This window comes from Mesocricetus auratus, unplaced genomic scaffold, assembly GCF_017639785.1.
Source record: "Mesocricetus auratus isolate SY011 unplaced genomic scaffold, BCM_Maur_2.0 Super-Scaffold_100033, whole genome shotgun sequence".
Classification (NCBI taxonomy): domain Eukaryota; kingdom Metazoa; phylum Chordata; class Mammalia; order Rodentia; family Cricetidae; genus Mesocricetus; species Mesocricetus auratus.
Genome location: NW_024429213.1, coordinates 8815954 through 8838908, shown reverse-complemented (window position 1 = coordinate 8838908; position 22955 = coordinate 8815954). Strand labels below are relative to the sequence as shown.

General features: G+C 38.0%; 1 protein-coding gene and 1 non-coding gene across 4 annotated transcripts in view; one reads left to right on the top strand and one right to left on the bottom strand.

Moving 5' to 3' along the window:
- Med14 (mediator complex subunit 14) overlaps window positions 1-22955 on the bottom strand; it is an 84044-nt gene that overhangs the window by 48384 nt on the left and 12705 nt on the right. For all 3 annotated transcript variants that reach the window (XM_021233230.2, XM_005080560.4, XM_013120870.3), the window contains exons 4-10: window positions 22108-22281; window positions 21391-21520; window positions 20250-20378; window positions 19800-19907; window positions 18967-19099; window positions 17985-18135; window positions 16820-16931 (exon numbers count right to left, since the gene is read on the bottom strand). In XM_021233230.2, coding sequence (XP_021088889.1) covers window positions 16820-16931; window positions 17985-18135; window positions 18967-19099; window positions 19800-19907; window positions 20250-20378; window positions 21391-21520; window positions 22108-22281 — 937 coding nt within the window. The remainder of the gene's footprint in view (window positions 1-16819; window positions 16932-17984; window positions 18136-18966; window positions 19100-19799; window positions 19908-20249; window positions 20379-21390; window positions 21521-22107; window positions 22282-22955) is intronic.
- LOC121135272 lies at window positions 16172-16282 on the top strand. The gene has a single exon (XR_005872465.1). It is a non-coding gene; the product is annotated as a U6 spliceosomal RNA (small nuclear RNA).

Genomic DNA, 22955 nt, shown 5'->3' with positions numbered 1-22955 from the left:
CTTCTTTTGTATACCTCATTTTCAAAGCCCAGATGAGAGGAGAACATAGACAATTACTACAGTCAAACCTGCAAGGCTGACAATATACTCAGTCTAAGTGTTTTGTGGTACTTCTTTTAACTTGTCCTTTAATCCCCAATAAAGCATAATAATGAAACCCAGTAATTCAAAACACAGTAAATACCACTCAGGTTGAGGATGGCGAAAGAAACGTCTTGCCCAATGATATGCCTCAAAAGGCCTGCCTTCCAACAGGTATCAACCCTCTGTATTATTTTATCAAATAAGAACATTAGTTTCTCTGCTGTGGAACACCCTTTATACTGAGTGAAAATTTGTCACTCAGATTGGTTTAATAAAAAGCTGATTGGGCCGGGTGGTGGTGGTAGAGGGAGCACTCAGGAGGCAGAGGCAGGCGGATCTCTGTGAGTTAGAGGTCAGCCTGGTCTACAGAGTGAGTTCCAGGACAGCTTCCAAAGCTACACAAAGAAACCTTGTCTTGAAAAGAACAAAACAAAATTTTAAAAAAGCTGATTGGCTGGTAGCAAAGCAGGAATTATACGTGGAACAACCAAACTAGGAGAATGATGGGAAGAAGGGTGGAGTCAGAGGAGATGCCAGTCAGTCACTGAGAAAGCAGCATGTGTAGAAAATGAGGTAACAAACTATGAGTCACATGACAAGGCATAGATAAGAAATATGAGTTAATTTACATTTAAAAGTTAGGCAGTAACAAGCCTGAGTTATTGGCCAAGCATTTATAATTCACATTAAGTCTCCATATTGTGTAGGAGATTATAGGTCTGAGCCACCATGCTCAGCCTGGTGTTCTTTATGAATCACAGAAATGGTCTACCACCTCTTATGAATTTGTAATATTTAAAATGGGTGAAGATACCACTGATACCATCTACATAAATAAAATATAAATGAAATTAATAAGGTAAAAAGCTGAAGGGACTAAAAAAGCTTTATAATATTTTATAAATCAACACCAATGCAACAAATTAGTTCAAAACAATAGTGTTGGCCGGGCGTTGGTGGCGCACACCTTTAATCCCAGCACTCGGGAGGCAGAGGCAGGCGAATCTCTCTGTGAGTTTGAGACCAAGCTGGTCTACAAGAACTAGTTCCAGTAAAACCTGGTCTACAGAGCAAGTGACAGGATAGGTTCCAAAGCTACACAGAGAAACCCTGTGTCAAAAAACCAAAAGCCAAACCAAAACAAAATAATTGTGTTTTCTGACTGTATTATATTACACAGTATAATAAAAATATTTACAGTTTATGAAGCAGGGCTGCTGACCATGTGTGTATTTATGTGGCACTGAAAACAGAACCCAGAGCCTTACACCATGCTAAGTTCATAACCTTCAACTAAGACATCAACTGAAGCCAGGCGTTGGTGGCGCACGCCTTTAATCCCAGCACTCGGGAGGCAGAGGCAGGCGGATCTCTGTGAGTTCGAGGCCGGCCTGGTCTACAGAGCGAGTTCCAGGACAGCCTCCAAAGCCACAGAGAAACCCTGTCTCGAAAAACCAAAAAAAACAACAACAACAACAACAAAAAAAGACATCAACTGATAGAGGCTACTGATTTTTAAAACATTTCCATACAGTTATAACTTATAACTGGGCACAGAGCAATATTCTTTAAAGCAAAATCATTTTTAAACTATAATAAAATATAATTGGTAATTTGTAGTTTTATAACAATTATAATTTTAAACTAATTATCAAAGTTGAATAATTTTGTGTAGACAGCATCAGAAAATATACATCCAACATAAAATAACATTTCTGGATATATTCTATGGTGGAATCATATTTGATTTTTTAAGAAAATGAAGAGAAATATGAAAGCTATGCACAATTAAAAATGGTTATTTAAGGTGGGGGATGGTGGCACACAGATGCAGGCAGATCTCTTGAGCTGGAAGCCAGTCTAGTCTACAGAGTGAGTGCCAGGACAGCCAGGACTACACAGAGAAACCCTGTCTCAAAAAACGAAAACAAAAACAGTAGTTTGTAGTAAAATGCTTCCACCTGACAATGCCAATTCAGGTCTAGCGGGTAGAGACACTCAAGACAACACTAAGAACTGGCCATATCATATCTCCCTGCCTTGCACTATTTTGGTCTTCCCTACACATGGTTTCCCCTGAGGCAACTCCACCCCCATGAAAGCACACACTTCTATCTGTGCCGTCCCAAAGCCCTGCAGCTATGCCTTCTCCTGGCTCTTTCTTGAAATGCTCTAATCTCTAAATTACTCACTTCAGGCTATTCCAGTTAGGAATCAGGAGAAAAGTAAACTGATTGAGAGCCAACAGCACTAACATATCAAAGAATGGACTATAACACCTTAATCCCAGCACTCATTTGGAGCAGAGACAGGACTATCTCTGTGAGTTCCATATTAGCCATGGCTATACAGTGAAACTGTCTCAAACAAATACAATTTATACCCTAAGTGGTGGGTAAATAGACCCTTTTCCTTGGGAGTCCTAATTTCAGAAAAGGGCTGATAAACAGGACTTGAGGTACCAATCTCAAAAGCAAGCTCATTAGTCATCTCCAAATCACAGTTCCTGGAATGCTATTCTCAAACACTTGACCCTAGGAACAAGGGCTTGAAACCACATGTTTCTACTGGAACTAGAGATCTAGAAAAAAAACTTATGCTAACAATAGCTTCCAACTTGAGTTGGAGAATGGGGCCCAAAGCATGTATATAACATGTTTGAGAATATGCAGCTAAACTCAGATCTTCTGGTAGTCAGTAGAGACACCTCTACAATATGCATGAAAGAGAAATTATGAGAACTTAAATCAGTACACCAAACCATTACCACCCAAGATTATGTTTTAGAATTTACATTTGGCCAGGTATTTTGGCATATACTTTTAATCTGGAGGCAGAGACACACATAAATCTGTGAGATTAAGGCCAACCTAGTCTACATATTGATTTCCAGATGAGCCAGGGATACATAATGAGATCCTGTCACAAAAAAAAAGAAGAACTCACATTTGGTTTGATATATGGTAATTTATGTATGCACTTGGAACTTTGGGAAATGGAGGTAGGAGAACCAGGAGGTCAGACCATTCTCAGGTACATAGCAAGTTTAAAATCAACCTGAATGGAAGGAAGAAAGGAAGGAAGGGAGGAAGGGAGGGAGGGAGGGAGGGATCCATAGTAGAAATACCATAAACAAAGTTACGGGGGGGGGAATTCTTGCAAATCATAATGTATAAAAAGGGACTTATATCCAAACTATACAAATAACTCTTGTAATTCAACAATAAGAAAAGATAATGCAATTATAAAATGGACAAAGGATCTTAACAGACACTTTTGCTAAAGACAGATGAAAAGACCCCCAACATAAAGACAAACAAGTCAAAACTACAGTGAAATCTCACTTCACACTCACTAGGATGGCTAGACAAAAAAAAGAAACAAATTGGGGAGAATATGGAGAAGACAGAACCCTTACACACTGTTGGTAGGACTGTGAAGTAGTATTAAATATGTCAAAAGATGAAACAGATCACCTAGCCATTATACTCACAGGTATATATGCAAGAGAAATCTAAATGTATGTTCGCACTTGGACAGATGTTCCCAGCTATATTCACAATAGTTGAGAATAAAAAACAACCACACTGTCCATCAATGAACTGATAATATATGGTATATATGACAATAAAGTAAAAACCTGCTATAACATAGATCAATAATGAATGCTAGTGGGTATAAAATTTCTTTTGGGGATGACTAAAATATTCTAAAGTTAGCTATAAGTATACTAAAAGTCCCATGAAGTGAGCTCTAAGTATACTAAAAGTCCCATGAAGTGTACATGAATATTTCAACAATATTGCTAAGAAGAATGGGGGATTACTGCCCTTTCTAGCATCCATGAGGTTTGATTCTATTTTCCAATTAGTCTCTTCTGGGCCTCTAACTTTATTTGGAATATTGGGGGAGGGGGCTGGTGGACAGATGGATCAGTGGTTAAGAGCACCGACTGCTCTACCAGAGGACTGGGGTTCAATTCCCAGCACCCACATGACAGCTAAATGTCTATAAATCTAAGATCTGACACTATAACACAAACATACATGCAAGCAAAACAGAAGTGCACATAAGATAAAGATAAATAAATCATGTTTTAAAAAAATAAATGGGTAGCTTCCACTAAGCTTATAATTAAGATTATTGAACACTGATAATTAACAGACATAAACACACAGAAAAAAAACATTTAACCAATATTCACACAGTTCTGGACTGCCTGCCTTTACTTCCTAGGCCCACATCTGCATTTCTGCTAAGGTTCCCTTCCCCTATATTCAAAAAACTTTAGGACTCCCTGGTGAGGAGGGACAGGGTATGGACAAGACCCAACACAGAAGCTGCCTCCAAAGTTAGGCCAGGAAGCCCTGATAAAGTGATTGGCAATTCTACCCACGAAGCAGAGGGTTATATTCTCAGCTTTAACTCTCAGCCAGTTAAATCTGGCTAATGGCTTTACCTATGTGATGAGGATGGAGATGAGGTCCATGTTCTCACTCATGTCTTGAAGGGCTGTGATTTGGGTGCCATTTTGAGGGGGCCTACTATTTAAGGCATGAACTATTGTGGAACAATCCCAAGTCAAAGGGCCTAGGGAACAAATAACATGCCACAACCTGTTGGTAGGAGAATACAGTGGAGGGCAGTTGTGAATATCAGGAGAGCCTTATGTGGACATGCTGAGTTCGAGCAGCAGGAAGCTTGGATATTGAAGGGTCTGGCGGTTGATGGTAATAATAGACCCCTTGCCAGGTTCTCTGTTAGTGGGACTTAGAACTCGAGCTCAGGTTCAGAGTTCTCAACTTCTGCAGCCTCCTCCTTCCTGAAGGATGTTTAGTACAGTATTCAAAGCACTGAGACACGATAGTCTTCCAGTATAAACATCAGTACTGTGCATTCTTGACTCCCCAATGCATTTAAGAGACACCCTTTGACTTGAAAATGGTCAATCCAGGGTGTACAACCTGGGGAGTCTCTGGAGTATGGGACAACCTGCATGGCCCCCAGGCTGCAAATCTAAGAATAGCCAGCAGAGGTTTCTGGTATGCAAAGAAGGGAAGCTCCTAAAATGAAGACAGCTCCAGACTCAGTGCCCTCCTAAACAATAGGAAAAAGAAGAGACTCTGACTTCAGGCGACCACCCCTTCTACCTGGAAGACTCCAATATTAGAGTATCCAGAAAAAAAGGCGCTGGTACTCTGCCATTTAATTCCCCGCTCCCTTTTTCCCAACTATTTCCTTTTATTATGATTAATTAGTTTTACTTTATGTAGAGGGAGGGGATTGTCTTGCTATACAGTTCAGATGGCCTTGAGCTCACTGTGTAGTCAGTCCAGGCTGGTCTTGAACTCCAGATCCTCCAGCCTCAGCTTTTTGAGTGCTGGCATTTAAGTATTAAACTGCCATATTGAGTCTTTTTTAAAAAACTGAAAAATAGGTAAATATTTGTTGAATTGTTTTGCTTATTATTAAAGAAAACTAAGCACAAAAATATATCCACAGAACAGATTTCAAAAGCCATATAATACTGTAAATCTCCCTCCCACCAAAACTTTTTTTTGTTCTTCTTACGTTTAGGCAATTTTGTTTGTGCATTTCTCTTTAATGTGCAATACTTTTCCCCTCTTGTTCTTTTTTTGTCTTCCTAACATTCATCTTTCCTCTTTTTCTTTCAATTTTGGTTCAGCTTTCTTTTGACATTTATACTTTTATCCTAAATAAAATTTAAGGTGATAGTTTATCCTGTTCTATGGTCATTGGTATTATACTAGTTGGCATTAATCAATTTTAAGTGTATTCCCGTATCAGGTTTGATTTTGTGTTACAGCACCTTGTTTGGTCTTCTCTGAATGATAATTGAGACTGACTCCTCAAGAGACGGTTTCTCAGTAAGAAATTTCCCCCAATACAACTGGAAGAGATAATCCATACAGGTGGGTGCATAAAGAACAATGAAAAAGGAAGGCAACATGACACATACTAAAGAACTTAACTCTTCAATTAACAAATCCAAAGATACTGAGGTAGCTCCAATACTGAACAAAGAATTCAAAAGTATGTCTGTAAAAATTATTTTCAACAACTAATAAGCAGATAAATTAGCTAAGGAAGTCAATTATGGATCCAGATTTCAAAAACCTGAAAGACAGATGTGAAATTAGCAACACTAATGAGAAGTTCAGCAAGGAGCCTGGGAAGGAAAGAAAGAGAAGGAGAAAAAACAGAAATGATAATAAGAGTGAAAAACAAAATAAATCAAATGAAAACCACAGTGGAAAGTGCGCTGGCTAAAATCAAGGAGCTGGCTATAACTGAGGTGGTTAAGAGCACTTGTTGCTTCTTGCAGAAAACCAGGTTCCAGTCCTAACATTCATCCACATGGTGACTCACAACTATTCCTTAACTCCAGTTCTAGGGGATCCAATGCCATCATCTGACATCTGCAAGCATCAGGAGGCACACATGATAAACATGAAGGCAAAACACTCATACACATTAATCTGAAAAATATTAAATTAAAAAATAGACTAAATCAAGCAAAAAACACAATGCCAGAGATGACAAAAATCTATCACATATCAAAAAAGAAATTAAATAGACTAGCATGACCAAAAAGCCAAATTAAGAATCCATGGAATAAAGTAAAAATAAAAGAGAATTCAGGGAATAGACTAGAGAGATCACTGAGTGGTTAAAAGTACTTGTTGCTCTCTTTTTAAGACACGGGTTCAGTTGCCACCACCCACACCATGGTTTTTATATTAACCAGTTCCAAGGTACCCAACAGCCTCTTCTGACCTCCCTGGGCACTAGACACACATATACATACACGCAGGCAAAACATTCACTGATTTAAAAACCACAAACTTAGCCTAACAACTTAAAAAAAATCCATGGGATGAGTCAGGGATATGGCTTAGTGGTAGAGCATGTGCCTAGCATATCCAAGGTTCTAGGTTCAATTCCTAACAGCAAGCCAAAAGAGGAAGGCAGGAAAAAAGAAAAGACAAAGGAAGGAAACAAAACAAAATGAAGAATAAATTCATAGGATAATATGAGGCATGCTGGCACATACTTGTGATCCTAGATTTTGAAAAGTGAATGAAGTCAGAACCATTTGGGCTACATTAGCCCTTCTCTAAAATATTAACTAAAATAAAAATTACATTGCATACAAGCATCTGAAATTAAACACTAAGGACACAGAAAACATGGCCAATACAATTATATATGGAATCTTGTTTTTCTGGAAAGAAGAGAGCATCTAAGCACAAAAGGCATTTTGAAACCGAACATACATGATCCACAAAGAACCTCTCTACACAGTAAATAGTTAAATGCCCAGCTCTAAAAATAGAAACTATTAAAAATGTAAAGAGGTTCTATAGGTAGTTAATGATGACTGGGAAAATGAGGGACATTTTCATTAATGTGCATAGATAGTCACTGGTAAGTCGCCTATGTACTTTAAGTAACTTTAGTTAAATTCACTTGTTCACATATACAAAAAAATGTAGGAAGACTAGCTGGGAAGAGATCAGAAATGGGAGCAAGAAAATAGGGTAACAGGAGATTGAGTATGATCAACATACATTATATCTATGTATGAAAATATACAATGAAAGCTAGATGATAATAAAGACTATAATAAAAAAGTTGCAAGACAAAAATGACAACTCAAAGTCAAACTCATAAGACTTAATCTCAGACAGACCTATCAGCAGAAGCCCTGAGAATCAGGAAAGAAAAGAATGGTACATTTCAAATCCTATATAAGATAACTTCTACCAAAATGACTGCATCAGTTACCAACTCCAAAAAAATCAATACAAAATCAGATATACTTAGACAAGCAAAAATTGCTCAGAAAACTAAAGTTTAATATGTATCAGTAAAGGAAACAATGTGTCAAGACAAAATGACTTCATAATTATCTCTACACTAAGCACTGGCATATACAATTTCTTTCTTTTTATTTTCTTCTCTTTTTTGTTTGTTTTTTCTTGACAGGTTTCCTCTGTGTGCCCTGAAACTCACTCTGTTGACCAGGCTGGCCCCAAACTGAGAGATCCACCTGCTTGTACTGGGATTAAACACACGTATGCCACCACTGCTGTGTGGTATATCCAATTTCATTAAAACTACTGAACATAAAGAGAAAAACCTACATACAATAGTGAGTGACTTTAATACTCCATTTTCATCAATAGAAAAATTATCCACAACAAAGTAAGTCAAGAAACCTCAAAGTTAAAAGCATACCATAGCCAGGCAGTGGTGGTGCACACCTTTAATCCTAGCACTCAGGAGACAAAGATTCTGAGGCCAGCCTGGTCTACAGAGCTAGTTCTAGGACAGCTGGGGCTATTGCACAGACAAACCCTGTCTCAACAAACCAAAAAGTACACCATAGATCAAATGGGCTTAAAAGACACCTAGCTTGTGCCAGTGGTTTTGTATGCTGCTGCAGGAAGCTGAGCGGAGAACATGGGTGAGATGGGAATGCAGTGGCCTATGATAATGTACATGTCTGACTTTTCACTCTGGAAGAGTGGGTTTGCTGGATCCTTCCCAGAAGAATCTATACAAAGATGTGATGGTGGAGACATACAGGACCTCACTGCTATAGGATAAAATTGAAGACTATGATATGATACTGAGGAACACTGCCAAAGTTACAGAAGGCATGGAAGGTAATTTTCATGTGCAAGCTGACAAAAATATGCCTCTGAAGAACCCGCACTTCTTGGCAGCCCATAAAACTAGATCACATTTTAGGCCATAAAGCAAGTCTTACACACAACACACACACACACACAAGTTTTGGGATTTTCTAATTTATTTTTCTCTCATTTATTATATCCCAAATGCAGTTCCCCTCCCTGTTTTCCTCTCAGTCCCTCCCCCTCAGTCCCTCTCCTCCAGATCCACTCCTCAGAAAACAACAGAACTCCCAAGGATATACATCAAAATGTTATAAGAAGATGCAATAAGACGAGGCACAAACCCTCAAATTAGGGTTGGATGATATACCCCAGTAGGAGAAAGAGTCCCAAGAGCAGGCAAAAGAGTGAGAGACAAGCCCCCCACCCACACACACTGTTAGAAGTCGCAAAAGAACACCGAGCTACAGACCCATAAAATATATTTCGAGGACCTAGATCAGACACATAAAAGCTCCCTGATTGTCCCTCTAGGCTTTGTGAGCCCCTATGAGCCCAGGTTAGTTGAATCTGTGGGTTGTGTTCTTGACTTCTCTGGCTCCTACAATCCTTCCTCTCCTTCTTCCTTGGGATTTCACAAGCTCCCCTAGTGTTTGGCTCTGCATCTGCTCCTATCTGTTGGATGAAGTCTCGCTGATGGCAGTTTTTCTGTTGTTGTTTTTTTTGTTTTTTGTTTTTTGTTTTTTGGGTCAGTCGTGTTTGGTTTTATCCTAGATCTCTGGGTTATCCAGGCTCTGCTCTGGTTCCTGACCATAATTGTTCAGGCACAAGTCTCAAGCTGGAACAGTCACTGGCTGGCCACGCCCACAAGTTCTGCACCACCTTTATCTCAGCACATCTTGCAGGCAGGACAAATTGCAGGTCGAGGTCAAAAAAAAGCTTTTGAAGACAGAGTCTTTGGCTGGTCTGGAACTTGCTAGGTAAACCAGGCTGGCTGTAAACTCAAGAGATCAACCTACTTCTGTCTCTTGAGTGCTGAGATTACAGGTGTATACCACCACTCTTATAATCAAAGTAATTTCTTATATTTAATCAACTCCTAAAACTGAAACTAGAAATCAATTCCAAGAAAAACTATAAAAACCATACAGGCTATATATTCTCTCTCTCTCTCTCTCTCTCTCTCTCTCTCTCTCTCTGTTTTCTTTTTTTTTGTTTGTTTGTTTGTTTTGTTTTGTTTTTCAAGATAGGATTTCTTTGTGGTTTTTTTGGAGGCTGTCCTGCAACTAGCTCTTGTAGACCAGGCTGGTCTCGAACTCACAGAGATCCACCTGCCTCTGCCTCCCAAGTACTGGGATTAAAGGTGTGTGCCACCAACGCCCAGCCCCAAAGTATATACTCTTAATGATTAGTAGGTAACTGAAGAAATCAAGTATGAAACTGTAAAATCCTTTAGGTCAAATGAAAATGAAGTCACAATTCATGAGAATCTTGGAGATACGGTAAGGCAGTTCTAAAAACAGAGTACTAAACTACAAACCCAGAGATCTCACGCAACAATGGTGTACACAAGGTCTTGAAAAACTAGTACAAGCTGAACTCATAGTCGACAGACAGAAAGAACTATTAGGTTGGTGCAAAAGGAACTGCAAGTTGGTTATGGTGACATACACCTTTGTCAGCACTTGAGATACATAGAGGCCTATGAAAGCAGATCTGTAAGTCCAAGGCCAGTTTGAGGTTCCCAGGATAGCCAGGACTACACAGTGAGACCCTACCACCACCAAAAAAAAGGGCAATTGCTGTTTGGGACCATGATTTTTACATTATAACTAAGCTCAAACACATTTTAAATTAATCTTAAATTAAAATAGGAACCATTAAAACACATTTTTACCATGAGAAGTTTTACACATGAAGTGTAAAAATGCATGCTACTGAGTTTGACAAACAATGGGAAAGCATGTTCTGCATTTGATGGCTATGGAAGCAGTTTTCCTTCAAAAAGATGTCAAGATGCTTGAAGAAGTGGTAGTCAGCTAGTGAGAGGTCAGTGAATGTGGTGGATTAGGCGAAACTTTGTAGCACAATTCATTCAACTTTTGAAGACTTAAAAACCTGTGTGTATGTGGGTATCCTGAGAAAGAAAAGGGCACTGGATCCCCCAGAGCCTGAGTTATAGGAGGTTCTGAGCCACCCAATGTAAATTCTGGAAACAACTCAATTCTGGAAGAGCAGCAAATGTCCTTAATGGCTGACCTACCTCTCCAGCACCATGTTCAAATTTTCTACACTAGTTGTGTGACATGCAATTAGATGTTGTCCTGGAAAAGACTTGTGCCCTTCTGTTGAAGAATGTGGGCTATATGCACTACAGTTTTCTGTGCGTTTTTTTTTCTGAGTATATTTATCAGATGCAATGATTCCACCCAGGATTTAGGAAACTATATTAGGTCAGGCTGGCTACAAACCAAACAGTGATCATTACCTTCTGAGTACAAACTTGACTTGGCAGAGCTTTGGAGCTTTTCTTCAGTCCAAACACTGAGCTGCTCATTGTCAATCACACATCAAAATTCAACAGAGAAATGGATTATTGCTACTGGATAGAATAAGAGGATGATAGCTCAACAACTCTTATGATTTTGGGTCTAGTAGTGATCCATTCAATTACTAAGCTTTTTTGGCCTTCTAATGTACTTCAAATCCCAAATAAGCACAAAGTTGTCTATGTTGAGACTTTTGGCAACTTTTCATGTATTTATAAGAGGATCGGCTTCCAGGATTCCTCTTAATTGGTCCTTGTCAATTTCTGATGGCCAGCTACTCTCTTCAAAGTTCTGTTTCCTTTGCTAACCTTAAATCTCTACTCTGTTTACTTGCAGTGGCAAATGCATTATCAATGTTGCAAGTCAGTTCCAATACTTTACAAACTATTCTGATCCCAATAAGAAAACCACAATTTGTTTTGTCTCAACATTCCCATAGTACAAAACAAATGTAAATATCAAATATGACATTATAAAAAACATGAAACAAGAAATGTGATTATGACAGGGCTAGTGAGATGACTCAGCAGATAAAGGCACCCATCACCACACACACACACACACACACACACACACACACACACACACACACACACACACACACACACACACACAAAACAAAAAAACCCTGTCTTGAAAAAATAAGATGTATAGTATACTAATATATTCTAGTATTAAATGTCAAATTTCAACAATACAAAACACCAATTGCTTTTACAACAACCTAATCAAGATCAGGGCAGAAAATAGCAAGATGGAAATGAAAACAATACAAAGAATCAATAAAACAAAAATTTGGTTCTTTGGGACAAACAGAAATCAATGAACTTTTAGGGCAGGCTAAAAAAGAGAAAAATCAAATCAATAAAATTAGACATGAAAAAGAAGACATTACAATATATACCAATGAAATCCAGAGACTGATTAGGGAATACTTTGAAAACCTATATTCAAAAAAGCCAAAGAAGAAATGAGTAGGTTTTTATATATGACCTACTAAAATAAAATCAAGAGCATAAAAAACATTTAAACAGATCTATAAAGAGCAGTGAGACTAAAGTGATAGTTACTCAGGTTAAAAAGTCCAAGATCAGATGGATTAATCACTACCAAATTTACTGGACTTTAAAAAAAAAAGAATACCAAAACTCTTCAAACTATTCCATAAAGATAGAAAGGGAGACAACATCACAGGACTTATTCTAGGAAATCAATATTACCCTGCTACCAAACCAGACAAGGATGAACACAGATCAGTTTTTCTGAAGAACATAGTGCAAAAATTCTCAATGAAATATTTGCAAACCAAATTCAGCAACACATTTAAAAGATCATGTGTGATTTCAGGACCATCAGCCAGAAGATTCCCTATTTCACTGCAAGGCTGACCAGAAACTGACATACCTACAGCCCTGAGGCAGCCAACAAGGGTAGCAACTCGTGAACTGTTGATGAAGGCAATGGTGATGCAGTAATGAGCCCTGTCAACAGCACCCAGAACAGCTACCTCTCTTGCCACACATTATTAAGCCACTGAGCTGCAACCTGGTCTGAATCAGAAGGAACAAGGCTGCAGCTCTTTGAAGCTTATGACCTATAATATGTCCATGGGCTTTGGAGAAAGCTGTAGGAAATACCACAAGTTCAGCAATCCATATTTTATAAAGGTAACAGAATACATAATGGAAGAAAGGAAAATAAGGTTAATCCACTACCACACCAAGTCCCAGTATGTGACTTAAGAGATGGGAAGATCATCATTTTGGGACAGGGTCCCTATCATGAACCCAGCCATAGGCACGCTCAAGCACACAGGCTCCGCTTTTGCATGCAGAGACAAGTTTCACCTCAGCAAAGTTTAGACAAGTTTATCAAGAGCTGTCAACAAACAGAGATGGTTTTGTTCATCATAGTCATAGAGATGCTTTCATGGGCCAAAGAATATGTTCCTTTATGACACCGTCCTCACTGTATGGGCCCATCAAGTCAATTCCTATAAGGCAAGGAGTTGGAAGAGGTTCAGGTATGTGATCTGCTACTCTGGAACTCTTATGCTGGGGAGAGGAGGAATGTTTCTCAATGCCATTGATAAGAAATAGCACCATGTTCTACAGATGGTCCATCCCTCTTCATAGTCAGTATACCACTGATTCATTGGATATAGACCCTTTCTATACCCAATGAGCTCAAGTTTGACAAGAAAGAAGCCTATCACCAAAAGGAGCTCTGACTCCTTGACACAGAGAAGCCTGTTTCCAGCGGTGGCTTTGAGCAGTTAGGAAGTCACTGAAATTTCTGTTTTGAAAAACCCATCTAGATGGAGCAAACTTCTACGAAGCAGCCAGGATTCAGGCTACAGGGATGGCAACCTCATCTCCTTTAACAGTCTCTGTACTTGAGCTCTCCAGGCAAGACAAAGTGAGAGCTCCAACCAACACAGGAATGACTTGACCCAAACCATAACCACTTCTTCCAAGACATGAGTTCAGTTAAGAAGCAAGGTCCTGTACCTTTTTGGTCAGCTCCGTTTGATACCTGTGGCTGCTTGTTTGACAAGATATATTTAGGTAGACCTATAGTTCTAATGTATCTGTAACATTTATTCTTCAAAAGACCTCTTTCAAGGAGCCCTCGGGCCCTCCCTGACGATAGCCTGAGGGTAGTTTGCCAGTTTCTGGAAATTTATCTTAGAATTAGAGGTCTGCTTTCTGGTGGTAGTAAAGGGAAATTGGTCTCATGGAGAAGCTGGAGATGTGGTTACATTGGTAGTATTTGCCACCTAGCATGTATAAAACCTTGGGTGTGATCCCCAGACCTTATGACATAAACGACTGTGGTAACACGCATTTAAAATACCAGCACTTTGAAAGCTAAAGCAGTAGGACTCCTACGATTCAAGGCTAGCTTAGGCTACATAGAACATTTCAGCATAGTCTGTATTGTAGAGTAAGAACCTGTATCTAGCAATCAACCAACACACTAAAAGATACAATAACATGCTCATACATCAGCAGAACTAATTCTGCAAAATGGTTGTTGTGGGATGTCTTCTGTATGCTGCAAATATGTGTTGCTTTTATTGGTTGTTGAATAAAGCCAATGGCCAAGCAGAACATAGCTAGGCAGGAAGCCCAAAAAGAGACAGAGAAAGAAAGAAGGCGGGGACAGAAAGATGCCATTTATCTGCCAAAGAGGTAAGATGCCAGAACATTACCAGTAAGCCACAGCCACATGGTGAAACATTATTAAAAATGATTTAATTTATAACACAGCACTAGCCAGTACTAAGCCTGAGCCACTGACCAAACAATTATATCTAATATTAGCCTCTGAGTAATTTTTTCACAAGTGACTGCAGGGACCAGGGATCAGGAGAGAAACTGGTCCAGGGGGACCAGCGGGACAGAGAAAAACATTCAACTATAGGTTGTATTACTGAAAATGATCTGGTTTCAGAGGAATCTCCTTAAAAATTCCAAAGTCATTCTTCACAGAATTACAGTAAGCAGGGCAGGACGGATGGCTCAACTGTGAAAGGCTGGACTCACAACCAAAAATATAAGAATTACAATAAATAATCCTAAAACCTATATAAAAGCAGAAAATGCACAAACAGCCAAAGCAATCTTGAACAGGAAAATCAATGCTGAAGCAGACATGACACATGCCTCTGATCCCAGGAGGGTGAGACAAGCTAGCCCTAAACAACATCACAAATACCAGAGCAACCAGGATAATAGAGATGCCCTGTCTAAAAACAATACACAACAATCAGAGGAGAATGGGGAGAGATGGCTCAGTTGGGAAAGTACTTGCCTTGGAAATACAAGGACCAGAGTCTGGTTTCTAAAACCCAAGTAAGAAAGAGGCAGCATATGGTGGTGTCAGTGCAGTGCTAGGAAGGTGGGGATGGGCAGATTCCTGGAGTTCACATTAATCTATGTAGCAAATGGTCAGTGAGAGATCTTGATTCAAAACACTACCGTAAAACAGCAATCCAAAAAAACAAGGTCCAAACTGTCCTGTGGCCTGCACCCACACAAATATGATGCTGGAGGCATCACAAAACCTATTTCAAACTATACAACTGAGCTATAGTAACAAAATAACATGGTACTGTCAAAAAACAGATCTGTAGGCCAATATGGAATAGAATACAGACCCCAGAAACAAATGCAGGAAACTACACCCATCTGGTTTTTTAAAAAATTACCAAAAATGCACACTGGGGTTTTGGGGGGGGGAAAACTCAAAATGATGCTGGAAAAATTTAACATCCATTTACAGGAGAATGAAACTAGATCTCTATCATCAAGTCTCTAAAACTTAAATTCCAAACATCTCAAAACCTAAAATGTAAAAACATTTCAATATGTACACAAAGGCAAAGGACTCCAATAGATTAGGAAATACCAACAAGAATTGATGAATGGGATTATGTGGAATTAAGTCTTCTACACAGTAAACAATAACCAAAGTAAAGAGATAGATTATAGAATAAAAGAAAATCTTTGCCAGCTGTATATCTGGAAATTAGGATCTAGAATCTATAAAGAACTCAAAAAATTAAATACAGAAAAATCATCCAAACTATAAATGAGCAAATTGAACAGTTTTCAAAAAAAGGCCAATGAATAAATGAAATGTTCAACATTTTTGGCTCTTAATAAAATGCAAATCAAAACTGCACTGAGAATGCATTTCACTACAGTTAGAATGTCCACTATCAAGAAATCAGTCAGGCATGGTGGTAAATGCCTTCAATTCCAACACATGGAGGTGCGGGCAGGGACAGAGGCAGATCTCTGTGAGTTTGAGGCCAGCCTGAACTACAGATCGTGTTCCAGGACAGCCAGGGCGGCACAGTAAAACACTGTCTAGAGAAACAAAACAAAAATCACACATATACTAAAATTGGAACCATACAGGAAAGATTAGCATGGTCCCTGAGAAAGGATGACAATTTGTGAAGCTTCCCATATTTGCCTGGCAATGGTGAGTGGTACACACTTTTAATCCCAGCATTTGGACAGTAAATAGAGAACCACATGGAATGGAAGAATTTTCTATATCTAAAGTTCTTAACAGATTAGGTAGGTAATCAAACTTAGAAGATTTTCCACTCTCTTTACATCTGCATTTCTTATTCTTAACACTGTTAATGCATTTACAGTTTTAATAAAACTGAAGACAAGAGCTAAATTCTGCTTTGCTCAGCCATATTTTATAATACATTATAAAAGTATTTTCAGTGCTGCTTTGTCAGGAGAAGAAAACTAAATTGTGACACATGTTAAAATGTTTCTATTTAGTAAGTATACATTTTTGAGGAGAGACTGTGTAAACAATTCAAAAATAAAGACAAGCTAAGATAAATAAATAAGGTAGAAATTAGGACAGGTATGGCAGATTTCAGGTTAAATTCAACAAAGGCCCAGCCTCCTCAACAAAACCATACATCACGGGAAATCATATAAGAAAAACCCTTAAATAAAAGTAAGAGCAGCAATTGAAAACACTTACAGTTTTCATTAGCATTGAAGTTTCTAAGAATAGCCTTCATTTCCTGCAGCTTCTGATGGGCTCTTGCATGTACACTATCAATCAGGAGCTTTTCTATTGATAAGTGGTCAATCTGCATGAATAGCAACAACATAAGCAAATGTACAATTGAAACATTATGCTTATAGAAGTGTAAGTGCACAAAACTGTGCCTTAAGATGTCACTATTAGAGACATCTTTCTTTCTTTATTTTTTTTTTTTTGGTTTTTATGAGACAGGGTTTCTCTGTATTATTTTGGAGGCTGTCAGTCCAGCCCGGCCTCGAACTCACAGAGATCTGCCTGCCTCTGCCTCCCGAGAGCTGGGATTAAAGGCGTGCGCCACCACCGCCCAGCTTATTGGAGACATCCTAACCAGTATAAGCAAATTTAGATAAAGTAAAAATATAACTTAAAAAATGATTCTGAGTTTTTAATTATTTTGCATGACATTAGAAACTATAAAACTAAAATTTGTGTTTTGCTAAGTACAGGAGTCTGTGGCTACATAGTTCAGTTGGCCATGTGCTCAGCATGCAGGAAGCTCTGGATTTGATTCCTCATCATCTCATATACTGTGTGTGGTGGCCTGTAACTCCAGCACTCAGGAGGTAGAGGCAGGAGATCAGAAATTCAAAGGTCATCTTCAGAAACGTAATAAGATTGAGGCCAGCCTGGGTGACATGAGACCTTTCCTTACACTTGGGAGACAGAGGCAGGCAGTTTGATCTATGTGAGTTGAGGCCATCCTAGTCTACATAACAAGTTCCAGGCCTGCCATGGCTTCATAGTGAGATTGTGCCTCAAAACAACAACATATACATATCAGTAGTCACAGTTTTCAGACGCCAGAGCTTAAAAACTAAAATGGTCTGATTTAAACTACAAAACTTAAACTAGCCCGGGGGCATAATTCAGCATAAGAGTGTATACTTAAATGCAATCCATAGCATTGGCCTACATACTAAAACTGAGATATTAAAAAATATTTTTTATAGTATCAGATGTTAAAAAGACAAACAAATACAGAAATACAGGGTTTTAGAAATGATTACATATTTTTAAAAATTTGTGCTAAAAGTTTTATATGTGCTAAATTATATTTATTTAGTCAAATCAGTATTAAGATACACGGAGAATCCTTTACCTTCATAGCTCTTTCTACTAATTTAGAATCAGAAGCTGGCAAAGGAGGGTCATGAAATATCTGTAAAGGCTTGGAGACATCATTCTCATCGATTTTAATTGTAACTTTGTGAACAGATGCCGTGCCTGTTTTTCTCCCCAGAACCTGTTGGCTGAAAGAGGGCAGGGGGAGAATGACATATAAACACAGCTTTCAACTTTTCCAGGCAAACAGAAACATGCATTATGCTACTGAGTCAGAATCTTCAACATAGTAGGCACTCAGTGTGTGTTTGTGCAGGGAATACAGTAATACTGAGAAGACAGTTATTCCATAATCCAATTCAGCATTTGCTCTATTATATTTTTAAAACAGTGATTTTAAAATGAAATACAAGCACTCACACACACACACACACACACACAAAACCCACAAAACTTAAACAGAAATCACCTTATAGGCAGTCTGCCTGATTTTCTACGGAAACTGAGAAGTCAAGTTCAAACAGGAATTAAAGGTAAATAGCCTCATATCAACTTTGTCCAAATCAGTTTTCAAAGTTACAATTTAAAATGGAAAACTGTAATGAACAAGTATGTTTTAAAAAGTGATAACTCAACAATCTAACCTTTGGGCACTAGGGATATAACTCCATTTGCATGCATAAGGCTCTGGATTTGATCACCAGCACAACCCAAAAACCTGGTTGAAACTAACAGTCTTTGAACAATCTAGCATGAGCCCACAGTAAGGAAATCTAACTTAAAAAAATAGATGTCTACAAATCTAAAGTGTAATACTGTAAAAAACGTAGCAATTATGGATGTCTCATGTGGTCTACATGATATTGGAATGTTACTAAATTAAATCACATTACTCTGGGCACATAGCTATTCATATGTAATGAATCACTTATATGAGGGGGAAAAACAAAACAAAAACAAACAAACAAACAAAAAGGAGTCACTTGTCACTCATACCTACCAGAACCAATTATACTTACTTCCAAACTGAGAGAGAGAGGCACTTTCCAGCATGATACCTTTCCACCTGTACAAGGTCACCCCACCTCTCTCGGATTAACATCAGAGTCTGGGAATGTAGCACTTCTAATTGAAGTGATAAGCAGAAACAATCTGATTTATGTTAAGCAAATCCAATATAACATGTTATATTAGCAGCCAATATGCACAGTCAAATGCCATCTAACAAGGAATCTATGCCCAAAAAGCTGGCAATGAAGAAATTTTTGGAATCATCTTTGTCTAATGACTCATCCTAAATAAGACAAAATGTGTCATTTTCTAAAGTTATATTCTCAAATGACAATTCATAAGAAGTAGTAATATGACATAATTTTAGAAAAAGAGTTGATAATTTTGACCTAAATAAACAAAACTAGGTCCAGGTTTATCCCTTTATTCATTACTGTTTAGAAAATACAAATTGATCAATACATTTTCAGACCAAAATAGTACCTTTTTGAAACAGGTTCTCATTATGTAATACAAGCTGGCTTTCCTACTAACTACACAGCGTTGCCTCTCAGATGCTGGAATTATAGGTATGTACAACCTTGCCCAGCAAACAATACTATTTCAAAGTAATCACTTTTAGGAGTTGCCTGTAAAGTCAGTAGTAAAATTTAAAACCTGTCTTATTATACATGTATCATTAATGTTCACATTGACTGGTTTTGCATGTCTATTTCTACCCAAAAGAGGTGGAAAGAGAGGCCAGACTACTACATTTCAGGACAAAGGATAAACAGAAAATATAATGGAAAGAGGGAAACACAAATCCTTACACTACAATCTCTCAAATTCTGAAGGATACGGAGACAGTTGTACATGTCCTGAAGAGGTTTCTCATCAGCAAAAAGCCTAGACTGCACCAATTGATGGATAAAGTCGATTTGCATGCTATGAACCAAAGCTCGGCCATCTACCATTGGCAGAAAAAAAAAGAAGGCAGTTAATTAAACAGAGAAGTCAGTGTTATAGCATTAACCAAGGAAGTGTATACCAAAAATGAATATAAAATTTAAAAAAGAGGACCTGGGATTATCTTGAAAAAACTATAGAATATTATACATTAACAAACACTGAAATTTCTCCATTCAGTAGATAATTATGCTTATCAAAATTTTGCTTTACAGGATAAGTTGCTACACATTTTTCTGCAGGAATACTTCAATAAGAATAAATAGGTAAATAAATCAATGAATAAACGTATAAGTATGTAAAGGGAAAAAAGAACACCAAAACCAGTACTATGATGATTTACCTCCTGTTTCCTTATCTTCAACTAGAATTTCAAGCTTGAGAAGGCGCCATGGAACTTCTGGATCATCTCCCATTACCGTCAAAGTTGCTTCAAATTCTCCCTCAACTCGGAACTTCACACGACCATTTGCTTTTAGAAGAGGAAGAAGTGGACATTGCTTTAAAACAATAAGCTTCTGGCTAATCTCCAAGTTTCAGTTTCATTTATGAGACATTTTAAATGGATTATAAGTTTTGTCCTAGGTTTCATTTATGAGACATTTTAAATGGATTATAAGTTTGGTCCTACGTGTTGAATCAAGTCAATGGTTCAGACACAGACACAATCCAATGTCTAGATCATTAAGAAACCAAAGGCAACTCTTTCTACATATAAATCAACAGCATAGCATGTTCTCCAGGCTCAATTTTGGGGCCTCTTTTCTCTTCCAACCTCAGGTAATCACATTCACTGCCCACCTCCCCTGCAAATACCAGCACTTTATTTTTAGGTACTAAAAAAAGAACAATTATGGATGGCAAATCACAGGTTCAAATACCACAAAAATTAAAACTTTATTTACCTGTTCTTTGAACAAAACACAAAAGGACATTTAAGAAAATATTCTTTTTTAAAAAGATTTATTTATTATATATGTAGTATTCTGCCTGCATGTATGCCTACATGACAGAAGAGGGCACCAGATCTCATTACAGATGGTTGTGAGCCACCATGTAGTTGATGGGAATTGAACTCAAGACCTCTGGAAGGACAGCCAGTGTTATTAACCTCTGAGCCATCTCTCAATCCAAAAAAATATTCTTTTTTCAAGACAGGGTATGTTTATGTAGCCTTGGCTGTTCTTGAACTAGCTCTGTAGACTGGGTTGGCCTCAAACTCACAAAGATCAGCCTGCCTCTGCCTCCTGAGTGATGGGATTAAAGGCATGTACCACCACTGCCCAGTCAGACCAAGAAAATATTCTTTTTTTGTTTTTTTGAGACAGGGTTTCTCTGTGTAGCAGCCCTAGGTGTCTTGGAACTAGCTCTGTAGACCAGGCTGTCCTCAAACTCAGAGATCCACCTGCCTCTGCCTCCCAAGGACTGAGATTAAAAGTGAGCACCACCACTGATCAGCCCAAAAAAAAAATTTAGGTACATACCCACTGTAAGATTTGCTAGCTGTGGAGGAAGATCTGTTGTTACAAGTCTATGTCTAAGAATTTGATTAAGCTGATGAAGTGTTGCTTGTTTCTCAATTTTGGTAATTGGATCTGGAGGAATAATTTTATCCTACAAAAAAAAGAATCTTTAAAATAATATGCAAAAAGATGAAACTGTTTACCCGCACCTGTCTTTATACATGTTCTTACTTTACTCAAGACAACAACACCCATTTCTGTTGTCTACATCCAATAACAGTGACTATGCATATGAGTATGAATAATTCTGTCACCTTGGTAAAACCAAGTTCTTTATGACACCAAGTTAATATCACTAGATGACTTCTTCTATTTCCTAAATGTACAGAATATAATAGCACCAACTCATTCAACTACCATAATACATTTTAAATTCACTTTCAAAATGCTACCGCTATGCAATTATTTTCACACTTGAAATAGAAACTAAATAATATTTGCATATCTGCTTACTCCCAACAAGGACAGGGAAAGGGGAGAAAATGAAGGGAAAAAAGAGGAAAGACAAGATTCCCCAGTGATCTACTCACATCATGGCCCCAATTTATTTCAAGCTACCACAATTCTACTTCTAGATTAAAAAAAAACAACTACATAAGCTTAAGTTTTTCCTATGCTACATAATCCATACCCAAAGCCTTCAACTTTTATGAGTACAGACAGGGGCAAAACACTTACCCTGATGCAGGTTGGAAGTCGTGGATAAGAGCCAGTAGTCAGCACATCAATGGCATATGGGATAGCAAAACTAGGCAGGCGTGCATGGACCAGTGCATCTCTAGCTAAGGAGGCCAAGCGATCAGCGGTGTCCACAAACAAGATTGCTTGCTGATCTAAAAAGCTTGAGATCATCTTTAAAGCAAAGGGTAAATAAGCTGCCTTAAAAATTGCTTTCTTCTTAAATATCATTTATATACTCCAAAGCAAGTTTCAAAGGATATTAAAATAGGTAGTTTCATATTTATTTGAAGAAGTATCTATATCTATGACACTAAAATGGCACTTTTTCATTTCTCCACTGTTGCCATCACTCATACATAATACCAAATATTAAGAAGAGGGTAAAGTAAAGTGGTTTTTACTGATAGACTTGTAGTACTAGGTAGCAATGAAGTAGTTAAAATCATGGACTCCTAAACTGTCTTGATCTAAATTTTAACTCTTTAATTTACTAGCCCTGTCTGCTTGGGCAAAAAGGTTAACCTTTCTCTGCCTAAGGTTTTCAACAGTAAAATGGAGGTAATGATTCCCAACCTCATAAAGTTGTTCTGAGAACTAAATACATTTCTAACTTTAAGAACATAGTATACATCATATTGCCAGTATGAAAGTCAGGCAACTTTCTGCACAATAAAGGAATTATTTTGTTTTGTTTTTTCAAGACAGGGTTTCTCTGTATTGTTTTGGAGGCTGTCCTGGAAAAAAAAAACTTTACACTCACAGGTAAAAATGTTCATAAGAACAAGTTAAGCAAAAAGAAAACCAGAGACCTTCCCTCTGGAAAGATGGGAGATAAATTGAGATAT